Genomic DNA, 22,748 nt, shown 5'->3' with positions numbered 1-22,748 from the left:
TTTTGTTAAGGTCTTGCATGGAAGAGAAGGTCAGAGCTGAATTGACATTTCTAACACACCACCAGGCAGAAGCCTTTATTCCTCCAGAATGCATTTTGATGCCTTCAGGGATCACAGAAGAGCAACACACAGAGGTTTAAAACCCACCGAGGGCAGAAGACTGCAATCTTTGCCCTTTTTTATTTAACCACCTGCTTTTCCTCCCCCAGATCAGTGCCAAATGTCAGCGGTGACACTTCGCAAGGGGTTCAGAGATACTGCGCTTGGCAGAGGCTCAGCTGCACCGCGGCTCCCTGGGAGGAGGCACAAGTGCATTGGAAAACCATAAGAGATGAGGACCCAGTCTCACACCCTCAAGGAGGTGCATGTTTGCCCATTCCTTCTTCCTGGGAATATTTTAAAGTCTACGACCTGAGAGATAAGACTCTTCAAAGCAGCCAGGGCATTTTTGGAGGATGTCTGCTGCCACAGTTGCAACTCAACCTGGAAGATGCCCCAGAGGATGCAACACAAAGCTCTTGGAGGCTCTTGTACAGAAAACGTCTTTTGCTGGAAAACAGGATAGCTTTATTGCTGTATTTAATGACAGGTTGAAAGCGTATTGTAGCGAAGCTTCTAATCCATGTTTCACGCTCCTTTCTTCAGGCAGGCCCATGGGAACACCAGGTGACCACTTGGACAAGAAAATGGACCATCTAAGCAGCGTGCCAGGCCCAGAAAAAGCTCTGAAGTTGGACCTGCCGGTCAAAATAGCTTTTTCTCCAAAGTGGTGTGCACAGAGGGAATGTGTCTTGCACGGGCTGTGTCCTGCATGGGCTATTGTCTCATGTTGCCTTGGTTGGGAGGCTTGGAATGAGATGTCCCTAAGCAGGAGGAATGATGGAAACAACCTGACTGCTTTGCCAGTGTCACCCCCAACCCCACGCGGACGGGGCTGTATCGCGTGGCTCGCTCCTATCATCATCTTTTGTTCTTTCCACGACATTACATTTCCAAATGACCTCTCCTGGTACCTCTCTACTTAAATCTCAGAGGTCCTCTAAGGCATAACGATGCTTCGCTCTCCATCTTTTGTTCACATAGGCACAAATAGAGAAGAAAGACACAAGAAGAGAAGGGTTTTCTTGCCCTACAAACTGGTGGATAGATAACTGGTTGATAAAAAAGTTCTTCACAGCGGAGAGACCACCAAGTTCATCTCTACCCAACGCAGAAGAGTTCATACACGTGCCCGGGCGGTCCCTGGTTAAGCCTCCAGCTGCAGGGCCACCGCCATGTCTTCTCTTCAGCCCTCAAGTAGCATATTTTGGTGGAAAGGGCTTTTAGTGGAGCTTGCACGTGGCTGAAACCCAACCAGGTACGTCCAGTGTATCACACACAGGTACCTCCTTCACCCCAAGGTGCAGAGGTGCTTCTCCCATCTTCTCAGCCCGCAAGAAAAAAAAAAAAACACGACAACTTTGCAATGCAATTTCAGCAAATAGCTACGAACAGACCTGCTGGAGCTTACGGTAAATGCAATGATGAGGGGTTTCACTCTGTTGTTTAAACTAAGCTTTTATTAGCTTGTTTAATGTCGCAGACAGCAGAAAACTCCCAAGGGAGCTCGCTCTCTTAATCCATTTCATGCACTATTGATATTGTGTCAGGCTGATTTCTTAACCAAAAGCATCTTGCGGTGCCAAAAATCAAATCTCTGAAGAATGAGGCGACATCTACCTGGTGACTGTTCTCCCTGAGAAGGGATTTCATTTCTCATGGAGATTTAGATGCATTTGGCAAGGCCTCGCTTCCCGTAAACCTGCTCCAGCTGTCAGAGCCACATTCATGGGCTTTAATTCTTGGGGGGGGGGGGGGATAAAAATGACAATGATTTACTGTGGACCTCCCCTCCCAGGGTCTGGCTACTCCAGTCCTTCGCTAGAGCATCCTCCAGACCCGGCTCGCTGCAGTGGGGAGCCAAAAAGTTGCCTGGTTTCTTACCCTCCTGTATTAATCATCTGTGATTTCTTCTATCTCCCATCCTGCCTGCTGCACTCAGGGCTTTTGTTTGCCAAAATTGTCACCCAAAACCATGGGGAGTGTAAAAATACCGAAAAATGCATGTGACTCTCTCCATCACATCCTCACTCATAATACAAAAGGACAACACATGAATTTCTAATTCTATCTTCAAGAGCTTTAGGATTCTTAATCAACACCCTGATTAGAGACGACAATTATTTTTGCAGCTGATTTGCATGCCAGGCTTCCACTGATAATTAAACCACCTCAGATTTCCCTCTTTTTCCATTAAAAATCCAACAATGATACAAGATTGATGATATATTTTCCTTGTGCATTTATTAAAGCCTGTGGCACGGCCAGGGTTCGGAGGCAACGCCGAGACTCCTGATGCTCTGCACCTCGAGGAGGTGTTGCTACCAGGATTACACTTCGCAAATCCTTTTTTAGCAACATTTCTAGCTTTCCTGGCCACAGCAACCAGGGATATTTGCACTTTCCCCCCCCTTGCCTGGGCCCAGCTCCTGGCATTTTATCCACAGCATGCGTTAGATTGATTGCAACGAGGTGGACGGTTGTATTCAACAAGAGGGTATCAGAGCACTTAGCTTAGTCTCAGCAGAAAAGCACTGCTTGGCGGGGGGTGGCTTGATTTTCAGCTCTGGAAATCAGCACAGGAGACCCTAATGGCTCTGCAAATCCACTCCCCCCCATCCCCCTCTGACCCACCTCACAGCGTGTTGGAAATGCAGCCTTGCCAGGGCAGTCGTTCACGAGATTTTTTTCCTATCCCATTGCACAAGGGTGGCTTTTTATCCAAATACTTCTCCCGGCCTCATTTTCAGCAAAACCCTCCAAAACCCCCTCGTCAGCAGCAGACACCAGCAAACATGACCCCGTGTATCGCTACACCCCGCAGCAGCCAGCTGCAAAACGTGTTTTCTTGGACAGGAAAGCAGAAGACAACAGCTCATACGGATCCAGGCTGAGAGGCAGCCAAGTCCTTTTAAGATGCTGCTATTTCTTTGCAAAACAACCCTCCAAACCATTTTATATCACTTATTAGACTGAAAAACAGGAACTCAGCATTTGTAACAACTCCTCTGCATGATACAAACACAACTGATAGCCCAGTGCTTTGGTATTTATTCTACGTTAAAGCAGCAGAGCCTACTAAAATACAGTGTGGTCCATATATATATTTTATTTCTTTACCACCTCACGCTGATGCTGTCTCAAACCGCTTTGCAAGGTGGCAATGCAGTTTACAAGAAACCCTATAGCACAGAAATACACGGTAATAACCAGTTGGAAGAGGGTGTTTTGCTGAAATACTGACTAAAATAAAGGCTCTTGCCGTGCCTTGGCTGCCTTACCTTCCTGATACAGCATGTGTAGGGCACCCCGCATGCCAGCGGCCCGCTGCCGTTGCAGGAGTGGTACTGGTTAACCTCCCAGTCTCGGTATTCATCGCCACCGCAGCAAGAAAACTGCAAAAAGAAGAAAAGGAGAGGATGAGACATGCAGTGGAACCAACCTTGACATCTCCAGCCTGCCGACGCATCCCCCTCCAGCCCTGCCCTGCATCCCCAGTGCCAGCACCGACAGCCCCAGTTATTTTCTGCTTTCCAGGACCCTACATAAGAAGTCGAAGACGCTGCGTGAAAAAAGAAATGTGAGTGTTTAGCCCCATTTTAGAGGCGCGCAGCAGCTCTAGATGCGTGCATGCGTGTATTGGAGGCATCCTTGCTTTCACGAGCCCAGGCTCATTCATGCTGCACTGATTTAATTACAGGTGACTAATCCAACCTATTCCTGGGGCACGCAGGAGAGATGGCTCTTTCAGCACCTTGAATGAACGTGTTTCTTGGCTCTCGAAGGCAGCTCAGCTAGTTGGTGCCATTCGACAAAATGCTAATAAGGCTCTGCAGTCTAACAGGGATTTCTTTTCCCGTCAAGTTAAATTAGAGATCAAATGCTACAGCTACAAAGGAAGAAAGCTGCTTTTTTCTTTTGTTCGCACAATAGGGAAAAAAAAAGAAAAAGAAAGTTTAATGAAAGTCATTTTCTGTTCTCCACAGAATAAAAGTGGGCTTATTACATACCGAGTCATCCCTTCTCTTGGTAAACAAGCTTGAATCTTTACATTTTTCTCCTGGAAAAAAAAAAAGCCTGAAGTGGGCAGGAGAGGTTTGTGTGCTTGATAACAGGAAAAAACCAGGTTTTCCCTGTTTCTTGAAGCACCACTCTCTTCAAGGAGCAGTTTTCGGGAGAGGTTTAACTCTGTGAGCATCTGCTCCCCATCCTGCTGATGGGCTGGGGGCAATACTCGCCAGTGGGAGTAGGAAAAGCCACCAGCTCTCAGGGTCCTCCTGGCCTCCTCCCATGCCAAAATGTGCAGATACAGCCAGGAGCAGCCAACCCACAGACTTACAACTATTTTTGAACTTCTTACCTTTAATTCCTCTATTGCTTTTAATCCTTCCCCTTAGCGAGGGTGAGCGTTGCCTAGAAAGAGGGGGAGAAAAACACCTAAAGGGGTATGGGCTGTTGGTACCTATTTGATATCCCCAGGCTGCAAAGAAATTTTTTCCATTTGTTCCTGTAACTGTGCAAAAATTGGTAAAAAAATCCTTATGACGAGGCTTATTAGCTGCCAGGAAGCCTCACACTGGTGTTTTCTTCTCTGCAGACAGAGGTTTAGCCCAAACTCCTGTTGTGCCTGGATTTATTTCTCATAAGCCAAGACAGACTGCAGTGTGGGTTTTACCTTCAGGTGGGCTCCCGGAGCTGGGAGAAGCACAACAAGCAGAAAAACCAACGCGAGCCCACAGAAAGAGCCTCGCGGGTGGCATCCGAGGAGCTCTCTGTGTTGAGGACCGCAGCCGCCACCTGCAAGATGCTGGCTCGTTACGACCAAAACCATCACTCTGTAACGTGCTGGAACGAGCCGTGCTGGTGAAAGCTGCCTTTCATCTTCCCCAAGGAGAAAGGAGGAGGTTTCCAAGCGCAACATCCCTCCGAGCCTTACTTTGAGTTTGGAGCTACTGGGGTTTGAAGACCTGCAGCCCCGGCAGCTCTTTGAAATTCAAATCCTGTGCTCAGCAAAGCGCTTTGAACTCTCCTTTTCCACCTGTAGTTGGCAAACCATTAAAAAAAAGATCAAGCGAGGGGCAGCGGAGAGCTGCAGTTAGCAACTTGCAGCAGACCTGGGCTTTTGAGTCGCCGTGATCTCCAGCCTCGCATCCAAGGCCTGCAAAGGGCAATAGTTCAGCAAAAATGCCTGATAAAAACATCTAAGTATTATTTTCTTTAGGGCAATTTATTTCCATATCTATTTGCTCACAGGCAGCCAGACCAAGCAGGTGTCGACAGCTAAAACCACATTATTTGTACCATCAACCTGGTAATGAAAAATATTAACGTCTGGCACTTCGGACAATAATTACTTGCTGGTTTTACTGTATGATGCTGGTTTAAGTGTGGAAGGCAGGTGGCTCTACTTTAAAGCATCGCTTGAGAGAGGGTTTAAGCAAAATTGAAATCCTGAGGAGCGTAGTGTGGTTTTGTCCGACCTAAATAAGCCATGTGCCGGCTCACCTATGCATAGACAAGGGTTTTAATAAGGAAAACAGTGAGAATAACCCCTAAACGATGGTAACAAGCTGCTCTGAGATTGTGTTTTATCAAAAAAACAGGTCTGGGTGCAATCCTTCCAGACGGACTGCTAGTCTTCACTCTCTTGTGGGCTGCTCGGGTCCCGTAAAAGCAATTTCCCTTCTCTTAAAATCACTTATTCCTCTGCATCTCCTCTCCCCTGTCCTACCCTCAGGTCAAAGCAACCCTACATTTCAATTGCCCAACGTTGCTGTCGTTCCTGGATCGGAAATCATAATTGCTAATAGAAAAGCTCACAGTGATGAGCTAAACGTTCTTGCAGAGCTCCTTCTCTCGCTACAAGATAAAATGTGCAGACGTTCAAGACTTATCAGCCACACTATAAGTGGCAGCCAACTTCTTGTAGTACAGACAGAGACTTTGAGATGAAGATCGTCCCCCTGAAAACTTTTTATTAAAAGTCAAGGGAAGAAGGAGACGGGGCAAAATGTTGCAAAAATGCAATGAGATTATATGCTCAGTACCTGATCCTTGCTTGTTTGGAGATACAGAATCCTTCCCGCAAATATGTTCTGCTTTATCTGGAAATTTGTGGTCTAATCTCCTCATCACCACTCGTTGGGGATGGCTCCAACATGAACTTCCCGGCTGCTGGTGGCAGCAGCCATTTATCATTCATACAGAGAGGTCTGAATTACAGCATCTTTTTAGAGAGGTTGGAGTAAAACTTGAAAAAGATTCTGATCTTTCTCAGAATCAGTTGCATCTTGCGACCTTCAGAGGGCTCCTGGTCTTATTAATGTGCTCGGTTCACTAATGATGACTCCAAGAATCAAAAGCAGGTGTTTAAGCCCAGAAAGGGGAGAGTGGAGGGCACCACCAGCCTTGAATTCCAGCTACATCAAAGAAAGAGCTTCACAGTCTCTCCTTTTTCTTCAAAGCGAGAGACAAGATTCGCATGTTTGTGATGCTTCGACCCATAATGAAAGGCGAGAAATCAGGCTGAGGTGAGAACGTTCAAAGTTTCTCTGAAAGCAGCTTTGCCGGCAAAGCCTGGCTCTGCTCTCCAAAACCAACCCAGGAGATGTAAAATCGCTGCGATTTCCCTCCTAGCTCTCAAAGTTTGGGGTTTTCCCCACTTTTTTTTTTTTTTTTTTCCCATTCGCCAAATGCTTCGAGCCAAGTGCTTCCCTCTCATAGTAACACAAATAACGGATAAACCAAATATCCTCACCAGCAAAACCTACATCTCCCAAATTCTCAGGAGCAGCTCTCACCAGTACTGGAAAAACCAAATTATACATTGGAGCCAACCAAACTTGTCCGGACCAGCCAGACACTCAGTGATGTGGGTAATGACTTCAAATCCTGACCCGACTTGGCTTTTCAACGTACTCACGGGGGCGCATCATCGCTTTGCTGAAGCACCACTACCCTGGTTTTCAAGAGTCAAAAGAGAAACAGATCTAGCCGGGCCTCAATAGAAGGAATTAGGAAGGTGTTTTAATTTAATATTTAATACTTAGTACCTCAAAGAAGCTACATGGTGCATAAAATAGAAGGCGACAGCAGCAGCGTATCAAGAGTTTGGTTAAAAACAATAGATTTGGGAGGATGGTTTAATTGACCCGCAGGCTGGCTTGAGGATGGGGGCTGGATCCTGCCAGCTCCTGGCAGGCTCTGAGTGTTCGATATGAGACAGAATATGCAACCACACGTATAAAAACGTTCAAGCAGACTATGCCAAGCCCCAGTATTGGACTGGGCACAGCTCTTGTCAGCACCAAGAGCAGTTTGCTCCCGGTCTTGCCTGTGGAGAGGCTGGAGGTCTCCTCTCCTCCCAGCGACTGTGTGAAAACACCTTATCTGCACTTTTCCCATTGAGACAAGGGCTTGGCCAGCTACTGATGACACCTTGAGTAAAAAGACTTACCTAAGGTGGCCTACCTAAGGGTCACTGCAGCCTGAAGCAGCTTTAGCCCATGGTATTTTATCCTTCCATCTCTCTGCGCAGGCTGGGGTAGCGATCAAAAGAGCTTTCAGGCATCAGGCGCTGGTTTCCCATCAAGACCGGGAAATATAAACAGCCTGGCTGTCCACGCCATGGTGTGCAGCAGAAGATGCTCTTTGCAGGGCACACAGGTGGCAGAAAAACTCACCAAACCCCGCTGCGGGGTGAGCTGAGAGAGCAGCACAACGCAAAACCGTGCCAAAAGAGCAGCGCAAACCAAGAAAGATCGAGATATTCAAGACAGATCAAGCGAGGCACCGCAGGGATGGGAATAAACTCCAAAAATACAGGGAAAACCGATGCTTCTGCCTCAGCCAGGCATAGAATTCACCACTCCTTGACAAACTTCACAACCAGACCTCCCCAATGCCACCCCTCCCTCCAAACCCAAACCTTTTCCTGTACGAAATCCAAGATGTTCTTGAAGTCAAGGTCATCGTAATAGTGTCTGATGCCCTCTTGGATATTGGAGTGGAAAACGGCATTCATCTGGTGACAGAAAAAAAACCAAAACCATGGCTCACACATGGGAAAGGCACTGAGAAAATATTGCAGGACATGAATTTTTTTTCATAGCAAGTGTCACCAGCTGTTACCGGAGTAAGAATTTAACCTGTGAGCCTATTTCCTGGGGCAAAATTCATCATTTTTGAGCTCTCAGGGCTAGCAGCATCATTTTTGTGGTCTCAGGGCTAGCAGCATCCCACAGCATCTCCCCATTTCCTGCATGTGTGAGCAGACCCACACACCTTTGCCCACCCAGCTTTTCCTATATTAGATTGAATTATTAAGGTGATTTCTTTGAAAGCTCCCTCAAATTCTCAATCTCATCGGCTAACAGGATGTTAACCACTGGCAGGGGGGTTCTGCTGTGTTAGGAGGGGCTGGAGGGGGTGAAACGGGCTGCGACAGCCAACGCCACCAGCCACACGGTGATTTATCCATGGGATGAGCAACATACGGGAGCAGAGACCTCTTCAGAGCCCTCAATCACTCCTAATCCCAACAAATCATCCAGGAATTCAATCACACCCTGAAAGGGAATGGCTCTCCCTGCTGCCCTATCTCCGAGGAGGCTCTGCCACATCAGGCACTTCACATTAAACATTAATGGAATGGAAAATGTATTTTATAGATGCCTGGGAAGCGTATAAGGGAGCTGGGAGCGGCGGCTCGAAATGTCCTATGCAGAGCCTGGTGCAGGTTTGCCTGACAAACCACCGAGCAGAAATATTAATGAAGGAAAAAGGAACTTTTTTTCTGAGTTAGAAGCAGAGGAAAGGTGGGGGGGAGGGGAAGAAAACGTTTTTCATAATTCACTCTGACATGAAAATTAGAGGTTGGGCAAACTGGGAATGGGGAGAAGAACGGGGAATAAAGAAAAAGAGAGATGAAGGCACGTCAGAGCAGCAAACAAAGCCTGCCGACAGCGAGGGATCTGGCAAGGAGATCTGAAAAAAACCTTTAAGAAATTGCTCATGTGGAAGTTTATTAAAATGTTAATTCCCAGTTTGCCCACCGTGAAGACCAACACAACAGGCAATGCCGGGGTTTTACCATCTTCTGCCTGGTTTTCCCCAGATGGGCTCACCCCACGAGCCTAACGCCTTCCCAGGAGATGCCAGCCCCAAGGCAGCCTCTGTAATTAAATCTTGATTTTAAGGTGGGAGATAAATGTCACAGGGTTAATCATGAAGTTCTGGTTATAAGACCTCCCCACTCCCTTTCCCTTCAAGGATGCTGAACCCATTATCTCTGATAATCTCCCAAACCCCATTTGCATATCAACAGAGCCCATTTCAATGCTTAGCAGCTTCAAGGCCACTAAATTAGTTCCTCGTCCTTGCTTATTTAATACAAAATCCAATTAAATATGTTTTTATCAAGTTTAAATAAACAACCATTGTTCCAAATGCAGATTTGTGCCTCCGAACAATTTCAGGTCAAGTGGATTCATCGCTTGTCGGATCTCTCTTTTCTTTCTCCCTCATTGTTTGATTTTTAATTAGGTTTTGATATCGCCCGTTAAATTTAAATTAAGGCACAATTTAGGTGCTAATGGTTTCTACTCAATCCAGGAGTTGAATCATGAAGCTGCAGTCCCCTCTCCTGATGGTACCAGTGGTTCCCCATTGCAATCCTGCAGTGCAGGATGGTGCTGAGCACCGTCACTGAGGCTCAAAGGTGGAGCAAAGCAGAGGATTTCATGCTGAATTTCACAAAAACACAGCCTCTATGAGGCAGCAGATATAGGTTTTTCTACACGGAGGAAGGACTCAAGCAATCTGATCTTCCTTGGAGAAGAACTGGTGCACCAGGTTTTTCAGGGATCAGAGGGTTTCTGAAAGCTCCGAGAAGCTGCCGGATGGAGTTGGCTGCAGCATCCAAAAGGCAACATCCTCTGCTGTTGCCTCTCCTCAACTTTGGGGCTTATCAAGCCCACAGCTCCCAGTCCCAGCCTGGCCTTGGTGCTCACCAAGCCAACAGCTCCCAACCCCAACCTGCCTTTGGGGCTCACCAAGCCCACAACTCCAACCCCAGCCTGGCCTTGGGGTTCACCAAGCCCACAACTCCAAACCCAACCTGACCTTGGGGATCACCAAGCTCCTGGTTCCAACTCCAACCTGGCCTTGGGGTGCACCAAGCCCACAATTCCAAACCCAACCTGGCTCTGGGGCCCACCAAGCCCACAAATCCAACCCCAGCCTGGCCTTGGGGCTCACCAAGCCCACAATTCCAAACCCAACCTGGCTCTGGGGCTCACCAAGCCCCCAGCTCCATCCCCAACCTGGCTTTGGGGCTCACCAAGCCCACAATTCCAAATCCAACCTGGCTTTGGGGCTCATCAATCCCACAACCCACACTCCAACCTGGTTTTGGTGTTCACCAACCCCACAACTCACGCTCCAACTTGGCTTTGGGGCTCACCAAGCCCCCAGCTCCAAACCCAACCTGGTTTTGGTGTTCACCAAGCCCACAACTCCAACCCCAGCCTTGATGGGTTGGAAACGATCAAGCTGTTTGCATGTAGGGGAATCAATTTTTAGAGTCCGTAGGTAGGAATCTCAGTTGTTCTCCTGCCTTGTGCATTCACGGAGCCAGCAGAGATTGAGATTAGCAATTTAATTGTTTGATGGATTGCAAGGGTAAGATTAAATTGAAAATGGTAGGGTTTCTGCGGCAGAAGGCGAGCGGCCAAAAAGGACATCTGTTGGAAGCATTTACCATCTCGCCAGCTCAGCTATAACTCTAACCTGTCCCTGTCCTTGCAAATGCAAGCCAGCAGTTAACATAATTGAGATGAGGAGCTTAATGAGCCTTCAAGAAAAAAAAAAAAAAAGAAAACCAAACAAAAAACCAAACACCAAAACCACGGCTGAGAGTCTGCACAGGGAGCTGCGGTGCGGCTCTGGGTGGTGCTGGAGATCCATTGCAGCTCTGGAGCACAATGTGCAGCCCCAGCAGAGCAAGAGCCATGAAAACCTTCATTTTCAGGGCACATGCTAACAGATCCTTGAGGAATTTTCCTCCCCGACAATGCGGGGCTGCAGTCTGTCACCGCGCAGCATCCAAAGGCCTCCCCAATCGCACCCACCTTGTTTTCAAAGATGATTTCGATGAATAGCAGCAGCAGCTCTGTGAGGAAGATCACCAGAAGGACCCAGAAGAACTGAAAAGAGAAAGGGAAGGATTAGCCCCGCTCCAAGTCAGGCAGTTAGCCACAACCAGGGAGACCTGAAAACCAGGAGCTGCTTTGAAACACTTTGAAGTCATGTCATTTCATTACCAGCTCCCCAGGGACCTGAAAATCTCCTCCAAAGATCTTGGTCCTAACAGGTAAAGCATTTTGCTCCCTTATAGAAAGTGAGGCAAGAAGGAAGGATGGATGGATTGAAAGAAGAAGCCATCTGAGTGGCCAAATTCTGCATGGGGAAAAGGGTAAAAGGGATGCAGTGGGAGCAAATGTTATATCTGGGTAGTCACAGGTGCGCAGCATCCCTCTGCGATGGGATGCTGGCGCCAGGTGGAACACTGACATTTCCAAGCTGAACATCCAGTGGAGGATCATCCATCCCCCAGATATGGGCAATAAAACTCATGCCTCTGCCAGAAGGGATTGTGGCACCACATTTAGGCTGGAAATCAATGTCCTGATGGAGCAAACAATTGAAAGGAGAAGGTCTGATGTTCTTGCAGCCTGCACCCGTCAGTCTCTTGATGCTTTGGTCCCTAAAGGAGAGGTCTCATGGGGCATCACACCTGACTTGGCAGAGGATGGAGAGCAAAGCTCTGCCCGGCTCACACTTGTCTCCCCAAGGCTACCTCCAGCAGCGACTTTGGAGACTCACCAGAAAAAGGAAGGTGGAAAGTTACCATGGTAACTAGCTAAAAATCCAAAAGCAAGTTAAAAAAAAAAAGGGGGGGGGGGGCAGGAAGTGGGGGGGAAGAGGTAATTTATTACCACAATATTCACTTTGACCACTGGTTTATTAGAACAGCCTGTTTACAAAGGCAGGCAGTGCAGGGACCCACATGCCCCGAAATGATTTCCCAAGCTTGCCAAAACTAAAGCACCATTGCAGCAAAATGCCACTTCATGCCCCAAACTATCGGGGTTTTTAATTATCTACCCACTGATGAGATTTGCACTGTGCATATTTGCGAACAGCCAACGAGCGTGGCTCCACTAGAGCAGCAGCATCACTTCCATCACCAGCTAAATCAGTTCATAACAGGCCAGGTATAATTAGGCAAGGAATCCCATAATTAAGGAATTCAATTAACTAAGCACCTGTTATCTGGCGGCAGAGATGATGTGCATCTGAACTGATATAAAACGGGGCTGCTTTGGGAGGAAGGCCAGGGCAGCGTGGTACACGGTTTGATCAATCAGGGCATGGCTAGAGCTCATAACGCTGCGGCAAGCAGTGAGAGGAATTCCGGTTTGGAAACGTTTTTGCTCTTCAGCCTTAGTTACAACTCAAGAAAGAGGGGGGAAAAAAAAAAAAAAAGGAAGAAGCAAGCAAGAAGCAAGCAAGAAGCAAGCAAGAAGCAAGCAAGAAGCAAGCAAGAAGCAAGCAAGAAGCAGCAAGAAGCAAGCAAGAAGCAAGCAAGAAGCAAGCAAGAAGCAAGCAAGAAGCAGGAAGCAGCAGCAAAGAAGAAGAAGAAAGAAGAAAGAAGAAAAAAAAAGGGAAAAAAAGAAGCAAAGGAAAAAGGAAAAAAGGAAACAAAGGAAACAAACAAAAGGAAACAAAGGAAACAAACAAAAGGAAACAAAAGGAAACAAACAAAAGGAAACAAAAGGAAACAAACAAAAGGAAACAAAAGGAAACAAACAAAAGGAAACAAAAGGAAACAAACAAAAGGAAACAAAAGGAAACAAACAAAAGGAAACAAAAGGAAACAAACAAAAGGAAACAAAAGGAAACAAACAAAAGGAAACAAAAGGAAATCAAAGGAGGAAAAGGAGGATAAAAGCAAAAAAAAGGAAAAAAGGGGTGAAAAAAGCAAAAATTTTTAAAAAAAAAAGAAAAAAAAAAAGAGTGCTTTCTCGTTTGTGTACCAGGAAGCGGTTGGCACTCTTCCCAGCCCGCTGCGGGCAGAGACAAGCCGCCATAGCTCCGAAGCCCGAGCAGGGACCCCGCCGCGCTCGCGGTCAGACCAGCACACCCAGAATCACCTACAAGCCAGCACGGCGCGGCATGCGCAGCGTTTCCTCTTGCCCAACACATGAGAGGCCCCTCCGAAAGCACCAGCCCTGCAGCTCCCCCCAGAAATCCAGGATTTGAACCCCAAAGACCCCTCGTGCCGGTTGCTGGGTGGTTTTTCCGCTCTTCCTAGCGCTTTGGCCATTGCACACCATGCGCTGATTTTATCCCCCGCTCCATTTCCTTCTTCCAGCCTCAATTTCTGCCGTGCAGCTCGTCAGTTCAAGGTGTAAGAGGCGAGGTTTATACAATGCAACTCAGCTGTGCATACTGAAATCGAAGGTAATATTTAATATCCACGTTTGATATCTGATTTATAAAGGTCCATGGGACACCAACTGTACCCAGCTCTTAGGAAAACGATGACCGAACGTGGCTTTCAAAAGGAAGTTCATAGGTGGCCAAACCATCGTTTCCAGGAAAGCAAGCCCCCCAGAAAAAGAGTTTAACTCAAGGTCTTCATAAACAGAGGGAAAGCGGCGGCATTAAATAGGAAGAAAGCCACGGCAGATGCCAATAGCAATTCCTTGCAAGAGGAAAACTGCAAACCTGGGAAGTTGTTACGTAGGTGATGCCCAGCCCCCCTGGGCACCCCACCACACGTAACTTTGCCTTCAGAAAGCCCAGAATTTCCCTTATAATTTATAGAGGGTTTGCAAGAAAAGCAACCACAAAGCTGGGTCTCCAGCACGAGCTTGGAAAATTGTGCAGCCTGAGCAAAAACCAGCTCTTCTTCCCCCAAATAACGGCCGAGCGGAGCGTGCAAACCCTCGCCAGCTGCATGGACAGAGCAGAAGGTGGCACCTTTTTTGCATTCACAAGGATTACAGCAACCACCGGTAACCATAACACACGTTTTGGAGCAAAATTGCTGGCAACGTCCATGCTGGTCTCTTTTAACCAGTGCATTGCAGCCCCTGCTGTCTGCCAGCCCCAATAAATCAGTTTTGGTCCTTAAAAAGACTCCAGCAGCAAAATAATGAGTGAAAATCCACATTAAACAGCATTTAACCCTGCCTTGAGCTGCCTCAGATTTGCAGCAAGTTCAAAATGGCAAAGTAAAAATAAAACCGAACCACCAAGCAGTACATTGAAGAGCTGGTTTTCCCCCCAGATTTTGCAAAAATTCACCCTTTGCATGGAAGTGGTGGTGCCTCCACGGCGTCACCCATAGGCTTCACCATTTGCAGCCCTGAGAGGAGACAAACGCTGCGAAGGAGGAACTGGGAAGGTGTCTGAGGATCCCACCCACCACCCAGCACAAAGCAAAGCCCAGTTTTCGTGGAGAGAAACTCCCCAGTAAAACCTTCCTCTTGGCCGAGACGGCTGGATCGGGGAGAAGTTGCTCAATTCTGATTAAATTAACACTGGCTGCAGCCAGCTCCCTTTAAATAGCTCATCAATTCAAAAGCTCACAATAAATTATACTGCTTAATTCCCTCAAACACCTTGACAAGAAGACTAATCACCCCCATGCCCACCATCAGCAGAGCTCCAAGCTGCTCCCTTCCCTCCTCTTAGTCTCCGGCGCCGTTTTGCTCATCGTTAATGTCTCCCAAAGCCCAACTGAGCACAGAAGGAAAGCACCCAGGGACCACGCACCACCTCAGGTTTAAAGACTAATCTCCTTCCAATTTGGGGAATAACCCCCTTCATTAGGGTCATTTGACATAAGCAATATATAGGTAGCCTGGAGCGATCCCTTCCCGTACGCCCTCTGGGTGTTTGGTTTTCTGCCACCTCCCTCCACCAGATGGGATGTCTCGCCATCAGGTTTCATCTCCCAGAAGCTTAAAACCCACCTGAAATCCTGAGCTGGTCCAGAGTAAACTCTTCCAGCCCTGGGTCTGGCCAACGGAGGGGTGCAAACCTGCTGCTGCTTCGTTTCCAGACCACGAGCAGCGTGCAGCCACCTGCAATTTCCAGCTCAAATGTGTCCTCACCTGGCAGAAGGGATGAACACGGGTCCAGGGACGGGCTGGAGGCACCGAGGCTGAGGGATGGATAAGCCACGCAGGGATTTATTTGGGAGCCAGCCCAGGGAAGGAGCCCTGAGCCATGGATAGAGGCTGAGCATCACTCCTGAGCTCAGACGCACTTGAGACACCTATAAGCCATGGGAAGCTCAGATGCCAAGCCCCAGTGTGGCTCCAAAGGGATTTTGGATGGGAGAGGGATGCTGTTTGCCAGAGATGAAGTGGGGAAAGGAGAAGACACAGGCAGTAGGAGGGAAGAGCTCCTGGAGCATCATGAAAGCACCAGAGAAATCTGTGATGTTTATTTAATATGAGCAAGCTCCAGCTGTGAAATGCTGCTGTGATCTCACAGCGCGGCCAGGGAGAGTAACCAGCTGCCACAACTGCAGGGAAAAAAATTAAAAAAAAAAAAAAAAGAAAGAAAAAGAAAATCCCCAAAAAGCCTTCCTTTCTACCTGGCGCCAGGAGTTTCCCCTGTGGCAACCAGGGGCTGATACAGGAAAAGATTTTACTTCTTGATGATCCATTTCCTCCCTCGGCTCAGTCACAGGAAAGGATGAGATAGTAAGAACTGTAACGAGGATGATAATTTCTAGAGAGGCCATAATACAAGCCAAAACAAAAAGAAATAAACTTATAAATAGATTCTTGGCTACTCTGCAGTGGGATACTGGGAAAACTGAGGCTGAGGATGCTGCTTTTGAATCCTCCTGCCCTCTTGATGAACTTCATATTAAAGTAGTACAGGCAGATCATAAACAGCTGCCTAATTTAAGAAATCAAGTGGGTGTTTTACTGAGAAAAAGTTACTGGTCATACTTAAAAGACTCTGCAAGCCCCATATAATGAGACCCTATAGAGTGAACAGAGGAGGAACAGAGGGGTTTGAACCCCCTCTTTGAATTTTATCCTCACTCCAGGCTCTACAGTCACCATTAAACCCCTGTGGGAACAGGTACACTCCACATTCATGCAAATAACCTCCCCAATATTTTATTTTTATCCATTTCTATAGCTGCTTCTGCAGTGAAGGAGCTAAGTCAGCCCCACCAAAGCCAATGCAAGAAAAGGGTTTGGACCTTTTCATATAGAAGTGGCAACAGGTCATCAAGGGATGGAAAATCTGGACCTCCCATCCCCAAGATGAAAAGAAACTCGTGCAATTTAATTTCTCCTCCTATAAAACACGAATCACCCTGGTTTTCCATGCCCAGGAGTTTACAGGATGGTGGCCCCCAGGTTTTGCTGCATTTTTGGGCATCCAGACAGGGAACTGGTTGTTCCCTCTTGATAAACAGGAACAGATCAAATGTGCCGCTGGCGTGAAGCACACCCGATGCAGGGGCGTGTGATAAATAAATCTTTCACTCTACCTGGGAGGCCACTAAATCATCCCCTTGGCAAGCACCTGCCACCTCCTCCTTCTTCGGCGGGACTGGCCACAGAAGAGTCCATGGTTTCACATAAGCACAGAAACACAGAGCTTTTGATCCCCAGACTGAAATTTTAAATTTTTAAAAGAACTGTTTCCTCCCAATGACATGTTAGAGCTTTCTCCCACGCAGAGTGGCCCTTTCTAAGGGTTTGCTTTTTTTCCTGACAGTTGCATGCAGCCCTTCCTCTGAAAACCCAAATAATTGTTTATTCCCACATCGAAAGAGCTTTCATAGCTGCTTTGAAGAGAAAAAAGAAAAGAAAAGAAACCCAAAAAACAACCCACCAAAATCTGTCAGGAATGTCTCCTACACAGATAAAACAAGGACAACAAAGCCCAGATGAAGAGACTTGGCAGAACATCTTCTGTTTTAGCAGTACAGCACTAACCCTCCCTGCCCAGGGCACTATTTTATCCACGCAAACCACGTTATTTTATTCAGGGGGCAGGCAACGTGCCCCTGCTGCCCATGTACCCAGGCTGGGGCTCGTCACCCCATCTGGGTTTCACGCCTGCATTTGCCAAACCTCCAGCCAAAAGACACATTTCCTTTATGCTTCAGAAGCTGAATAACCAAGAAGCCTGGGTTTAATCCCCGAAGAGCCAGCAGCCTTCCAAACAACCCACTGGGGCTACCCAAGAGCCGTGGTCCATCCCCCGCAGCCCAGGTACCAGCCCTACCTCCACCAAGTCCCACAGGTGCCTGCTCTGCCCCTTGGAAGAACAAATTTGCTCCCCAGACCTGCCAGAAACCCCCTTTTTATTCCCTTTGGTCTTTTATAGCCTGCAGCTGCTTTTAACCCTTCCTTGGCTATAGCCCTGCTCCCATCTCAACACCAGGTCAGATGTAACATGCTCGTGTTCCCCAAAACCCAGAGAAAAGGAGGTTTTCATGAAAAGGGATGGATGTCACCTCTTAGACCTCCCCTCCATCCAGTTCTATGAGCAACGGCTCCTTTCAAATCTGATTTTTTTCAGACTTTGAGAGCCAAGCAATCAAACATCACCTCTTTTCAAAGATCTCTGTACTTGTTGCTTCCCCCCCCCCCCCCATCAGAAAACTATTTCAATGGCACAATCAGCTCAATCCTTTAATGAACACCAGGCTATTCACTGGAAACTCTTAACACAGATTAAACCACTTGGATGCTATTAACATCACCTCAGACTTTGCAAAAACCTCTCCTCACTCTTATCCGGGTGCTCAGCAGCATTCTTTCACCGTGCAACGGGTGGCACCAACTTCAAGCGGTTCTCTTTAGGGAGTCAAAATGCAGCACGAGATATAACTCTTATTTATCAGAAACTCGTTTTGAAAAGGTACATAACTCCAGAGGTGTCCATATAATCCACTCTTGGAGGATTTTTGGAAGGATTTTGTAACGTCAGCCCTTCATCGGGTTTTCCAGAAGCTGCGAAGCCCCACTAACTCGCTGCAAGGGTGGCTGTTATTATTGCAATGGCTAATTTAGCGATGAGATTAAAGAAGAAAGGGGTGAGCGCCAAGGAAAGAAACATGACATGCTGCGAGTCTGCTGGTGATGCTCAACATCTGAGGCTGGGGAAGAATAAAGTTTGGGGGTTTTTGCTGCTCACAAAACCTTCCCAAACTGCTCCTAGAAAGATGGTGAGCGGGCACACTGCAAGAAATTCAGTGTGAAAGTGCCGATAATTAGTATGGAAGGGAATCGTTAACTCCCCCAGGGCTTCAGCCCCCTCTTCTCCCTCAGAGCCAAACCTGGGCCAAGCAAATCCCCTTTTAAAGCACGTTGGGGTGATTAAAAAGTCCCAGCCAAGAGGCAAGCAACTCTTAAAGGGAGGAGATCAGCCATGACTTCTCGTACAAAGCTCCTTCTGCCACCCGGGGGTTTGCCACTTTGTCTCAAGCAAATGAAATAATAATAATTAGAAGGGCTTGAAAAATCACAGATTTAAAGGAGAATAAATTAGATGCATAGGGCTGGGTAAAAAGCGCTGGAGGGTCTCTGCAAGGCTTTTTCTCACTGTATTTTGCAGGGATTTGAGTTTTAGAGGGTTTGCAGGTCCATCCCACTCAGGGGAAGGCTGAAGATGCTGGATGCTTGTTACACAAATAGGGAAGCATCGGTACCTGCCTGCTCCCAAGCCCTGCTGCACCGGCTCCGGTCCCTAGCACAAAGATGGGATTCTCCTGCTTTTGCTCCTGGGTCGGGGATATTTTCAGCTCTCCTGGCAATCCCGAATGCTTGCTGCTGTGCAAATGTCAGATTCTCCTCATTTATCCACCCCTCTGTGCAGCTAAGCAGAAAAAAAAAAAGAAAAGAAAAGAAAAGAAAAAAAAATCTAGAAAGTGGTGGTTTTGTTCAGAAAGCCTGTAATCAGAGCACGCTGTATAATCAGTGGGCTTAGGAAGTAAAAAGAAATATATGCAGATTCCCGAGCAAACCTCGGCAGGAAGGAGTTTCTTCAATCACTTTTTTCCAGCAGGGTCTATTTGTGTGCTAATTACCGGGAATTTGTTTTTTGGAGAGTTAAAGCAGCATCACTGAAACCTGCTGGTAGTAGAATATCCAGAGATAACTTTTCATTGAGGATGCAGGAGCTGGGGCAGCGCAGCCTGGACCCCAGCCTAGTCCTCAGGAAGCATAAAGAGAAATGGGGTGTTGCAGTGATGCTTTGCACAAAGCATCCTCAATTAACCCCAAATTTCCCCACAAGCTGACAAAAGCAAGTGGAAAAACGCCTGGTGACCTCTCTCTCAGCAGCAATCATAACCCCAGATGGGTTCAAACACCGAAACGCAGCTTCATTTCTCATGCAAACCTGTAATCAGAAGTTTTTATTATTTTATCAAGTTTTCCACCGTGCTCGGCGTGTGCTGTCCATGACACCACACAGCCGGAGCCTCCCAGCGCTGCCGTCCCAGCAATCGATGCTGCTCTGGTTTGTAACACGTGGCGCTGTGGTGGAGGTGGGATGCACCTGACCTCCAAAACCTGCACCTTTTGCAACCAAAACCTGCAATCACTTCTCCAAAAGCCGCATCTCACTGATGGAAAAACCACACAGCACGGTCTCTTGCTGTGGCTAGGGCAAAAGGGGCAACTCCTTCTCCTTCATCCTCTAACAGGGCAGAAATAGCTGAAAAAACAGCCTAAAGAAGATGCTGGTCAAATCTCATTTCAGCTGGAAATTGCTTTATTTTTTTTTCTGTTAGGGAATTTCCATATTGCCCACAAACTTCCCATTTTTCCCCTGCATCTTCAACCACCTGGGTCTCCCTCGTGCATTTTGCAGGGACAGAAAAATCCACCTCCAGCCATCACCCACCAGCTTTGCAAACCCAGGCCAGCCCCCAGCTTCACCCCAAATTCCTCCAGCCCCCCAGGTCACCACGCTCACCACGCACACCCTGCGGTAAATGGATGAGCTGGACACCCCAACCACGTCCTCTGCTTTCATCCAAAAGGGTTTCCAGCACCATAAAACCACAAGGAATTCACCGGAGCCAAATACCCAAGTGGGTTAAGTGCAAGCAACGCATCCACAAAACACAAACTTTTTCAAACTACTTCACCCAATGCTTCCCAACACAGAAGAAAAACAAGGGAAAGGCGCTACTTATGGGTGTTTTCACCTTCTCTGACTTAAAATCAGTTTTAAGTGGCTGCTATAGGGTAATGAGTTGGCACTGGTGACGTGGCAGAGGGATGCTTTATACGGCACCGCTGCAATAGAGGGGGGTTGTGTTAATTTTTGCCCCTTTCTCCACACGATCAGAACAAAACCCAGCTGCCTGGACCAGCTCAGACCTCAAAGTGCTCCTTCACACGTGCGCTACCCTGATTGCTTTTATTCAGGGCCCCCAAGCTTCAAATCACTCTAGTAGCTGACTCTCTTCGAGGGGGAATTTATCTTCCCAGGAGAAGGACAATTCTCCAGCCACACAATAGCTCTGTGATTGCCAACCATTTCCCCGCAGCCGCACTCGCTCCTCTCTTCAAACCTGACATATCTGCCATTTCCCAGCGTTTAATCTCTCTATTTACACATGCAATCAGGGGCTGGAGAGGGAGTGGGAAAGCGAATATCAAGCTATCAAGCCCCGCTCAGGAAGTCGCATCGTGGGTCGACCTTCAGAGTGAAAATACAAAATTGCAAATAAAATAAGTGGCAAAGCTGGCGGCGGTTGCTGGAGTTTGCTTTTCACATCTTGCTGTTGCTGACATTTGGAAATAGCAGTATAGATATAAATCTGCTTTTATATATATTTATATTAAAAAAAAGTATTTACGTATTTTTTATGTTGGTTATATATTTATATTTATATATATATATATATATATAAATATAACACCTGCAAAAGGCCAAAAGAGCTGCGGGAGCAGCTCACCTCTCACTGCCACAAACCCAAGGTCAAATCCTGCCTTGGGTGGCCAAGTCTGACAAACACAAGGCAGGGAGAACCCAAAAAACTTACCAAATGGAAAAGAAAATTGGAAAAGTTGGATTTCTTGGCCTGCATGGACCCTCATCTCTCTTCTGTTCGGCATAAAATAAAACCAACTCTATGGAATCCAACCCTGAAAATTCAGGGCTTTATTGATTTTTTGAAAGCTCAAATATCCACGGGGTGAGCGCACAGGTCCCGAGCCCCCGGGCAGGAGATGCTGAGTAAGACACAACACATTTCTAGCAAAAAAAAGCTCTAAAAAAGGCACAAAGAGGGGCCAGTTTGGGCATATTCAACTGCAAAACCCAACTGCCAGAGCAGCTGTCCCGTTGCATTTCCAGTCCCTAAACCAAAGCATCCCAGCTCCTCGAAGCCATCTAATTGCGCAAGAGAAATATTGATTTTTACAGTCTATTTGCTAAATTACCCTGAACTCCCTCAAAGCAAAGGCAAGCCATTCTCGCCAGACAATCCGCCGTTCTTCCAGCCTTGCAAATGTTAATGGCGATAGAAGAAACTTGCTTTCCAAACAAATTCTTAAACCATTGATTAAATACGAGCCTTCATAACGCCGATTACACGCGCCAGCAGCTAAAATCCCCAGGCCTTGCCGGTAATTTTTCTAATAAACTTGAGCAGAAAATTGCAAGCAGGCGGTGGCTTTATTGAATAGACTTCGCTTGGGTTATTAGAGAAGTCGTTAAAGATGTGATCATCTGGCTTACACACGGGTACGCGTTGTGGGGTTGTGCATGACAATTACAGGTAATGAGTGGAGAGAAGAAGGCTGATAAGGAAAAGATTAAAACCAAAATGTAATTTGTGTTACACCTTGCAGGGGGGGATATTGGAATAATATATCCAGCAGCAGATTCGGGGGCTGGGTGCTTTCCTGTTTTGCCTAAGAGATATGTTTTTTCTCCAGGGAGCTAAGGGAAATAAAAATCCATCAGTCGGCAGTAAGCGAGGGAGATGAACGAGGATTTAACAAGCAGGTGCACACCTGCACCTACTGCATTTTGTGTAAAAAAAAAAAAAAAATATATATATATATATAATAAAATGGTTATTAACGTCAAGTGCCATCCCATCAATTTTTGTAGGGCATTGAAATATTTTCTCCTAAACAGAGAGGAATGTATTGCCTGCTCTCCAGGTTAACAAGACATTTATTCAGATGAAGAGACAAATCCATTTTTATCAGGGATTTGAAATTTTGGGGTGTTTTGTGCTCATCGTTGGAACTTGGGGTGCCTGACAATGCATGTGCAGGCACTCGAGCAGCTGCAGTCCGTCTGCACACCCAAGCTCCCAGGAGCCTGATGGGACTCATGCACTGATTTTCCATCAGCATCAATACGAGCATTTTTATGCTGCCTCATGATACGATCTCCAGGGTCGCTCTGGAGCCTGTTTTGGGGCTCACAGGGCAGAGCTCCCTCCTCCGTGGCCCCTGCACCACCAGATTCCGCCTCAAGGCGAATAGATTACAAACCCTCTAACCAATAATGTCTTTTTCAAGAGTTTTCCTGATAAAATTCGGCACAAAACCAGTAGGAAACAA

General features: G+C 47.1%; 1 protein-coding gene across 4 annotated transcripts in view; it reads right to left on the bottom strand.

Annotated features, from left to right (window-relative positions):
• The window catches only part of LOC102060129 (tetraspanin-15-like), a 99,129-nt gene that overhangs the window by 13,022 nt on the left and 63,359 nt on the right, over window positions 1–22,748 (bottom strand). For all 4 annotated transcript variants that reach the window (XM_055696044.1, XM_055696045.1, XM_055696046.1 and 1 more), the window contains 3 exons: window positions 11,229–11,303; window positions 8,027–8,122; window positions 3,381–3,494 (listed from right to left, as the gene is read on the bottom strand). In XM_055696044.1, the coding sequence (XP_055552019.1) occupies window positions 3,381–3,494; window positions 8,027–8,122; window positions 11,229–11,303 (285 nt within the window). The remainder of the gene's footprint in view (window positions 1–3,380; window positions 3,495–8,026; window positions 8,123–11,228; window positions 11,304–22,748) is intronic.

Source organism: Falco cherrug, chromosome 18, assembly GCF_023634085.1.
Source record: "Falco cherrug isolate bFalChe1 chromosome 18, bFalChe1.pri, whole genome shotgun sequence".
NCBI classification, from domain to species: domain Eukaryota; kingdom Metazoa; phylum Chordata; class Aves; order Falconiformes; family Falconidae; genus Falco; species Falco cherrug.
This window is presented reverse-complemented; position numbering and strand designations above follow the sequence as displayed.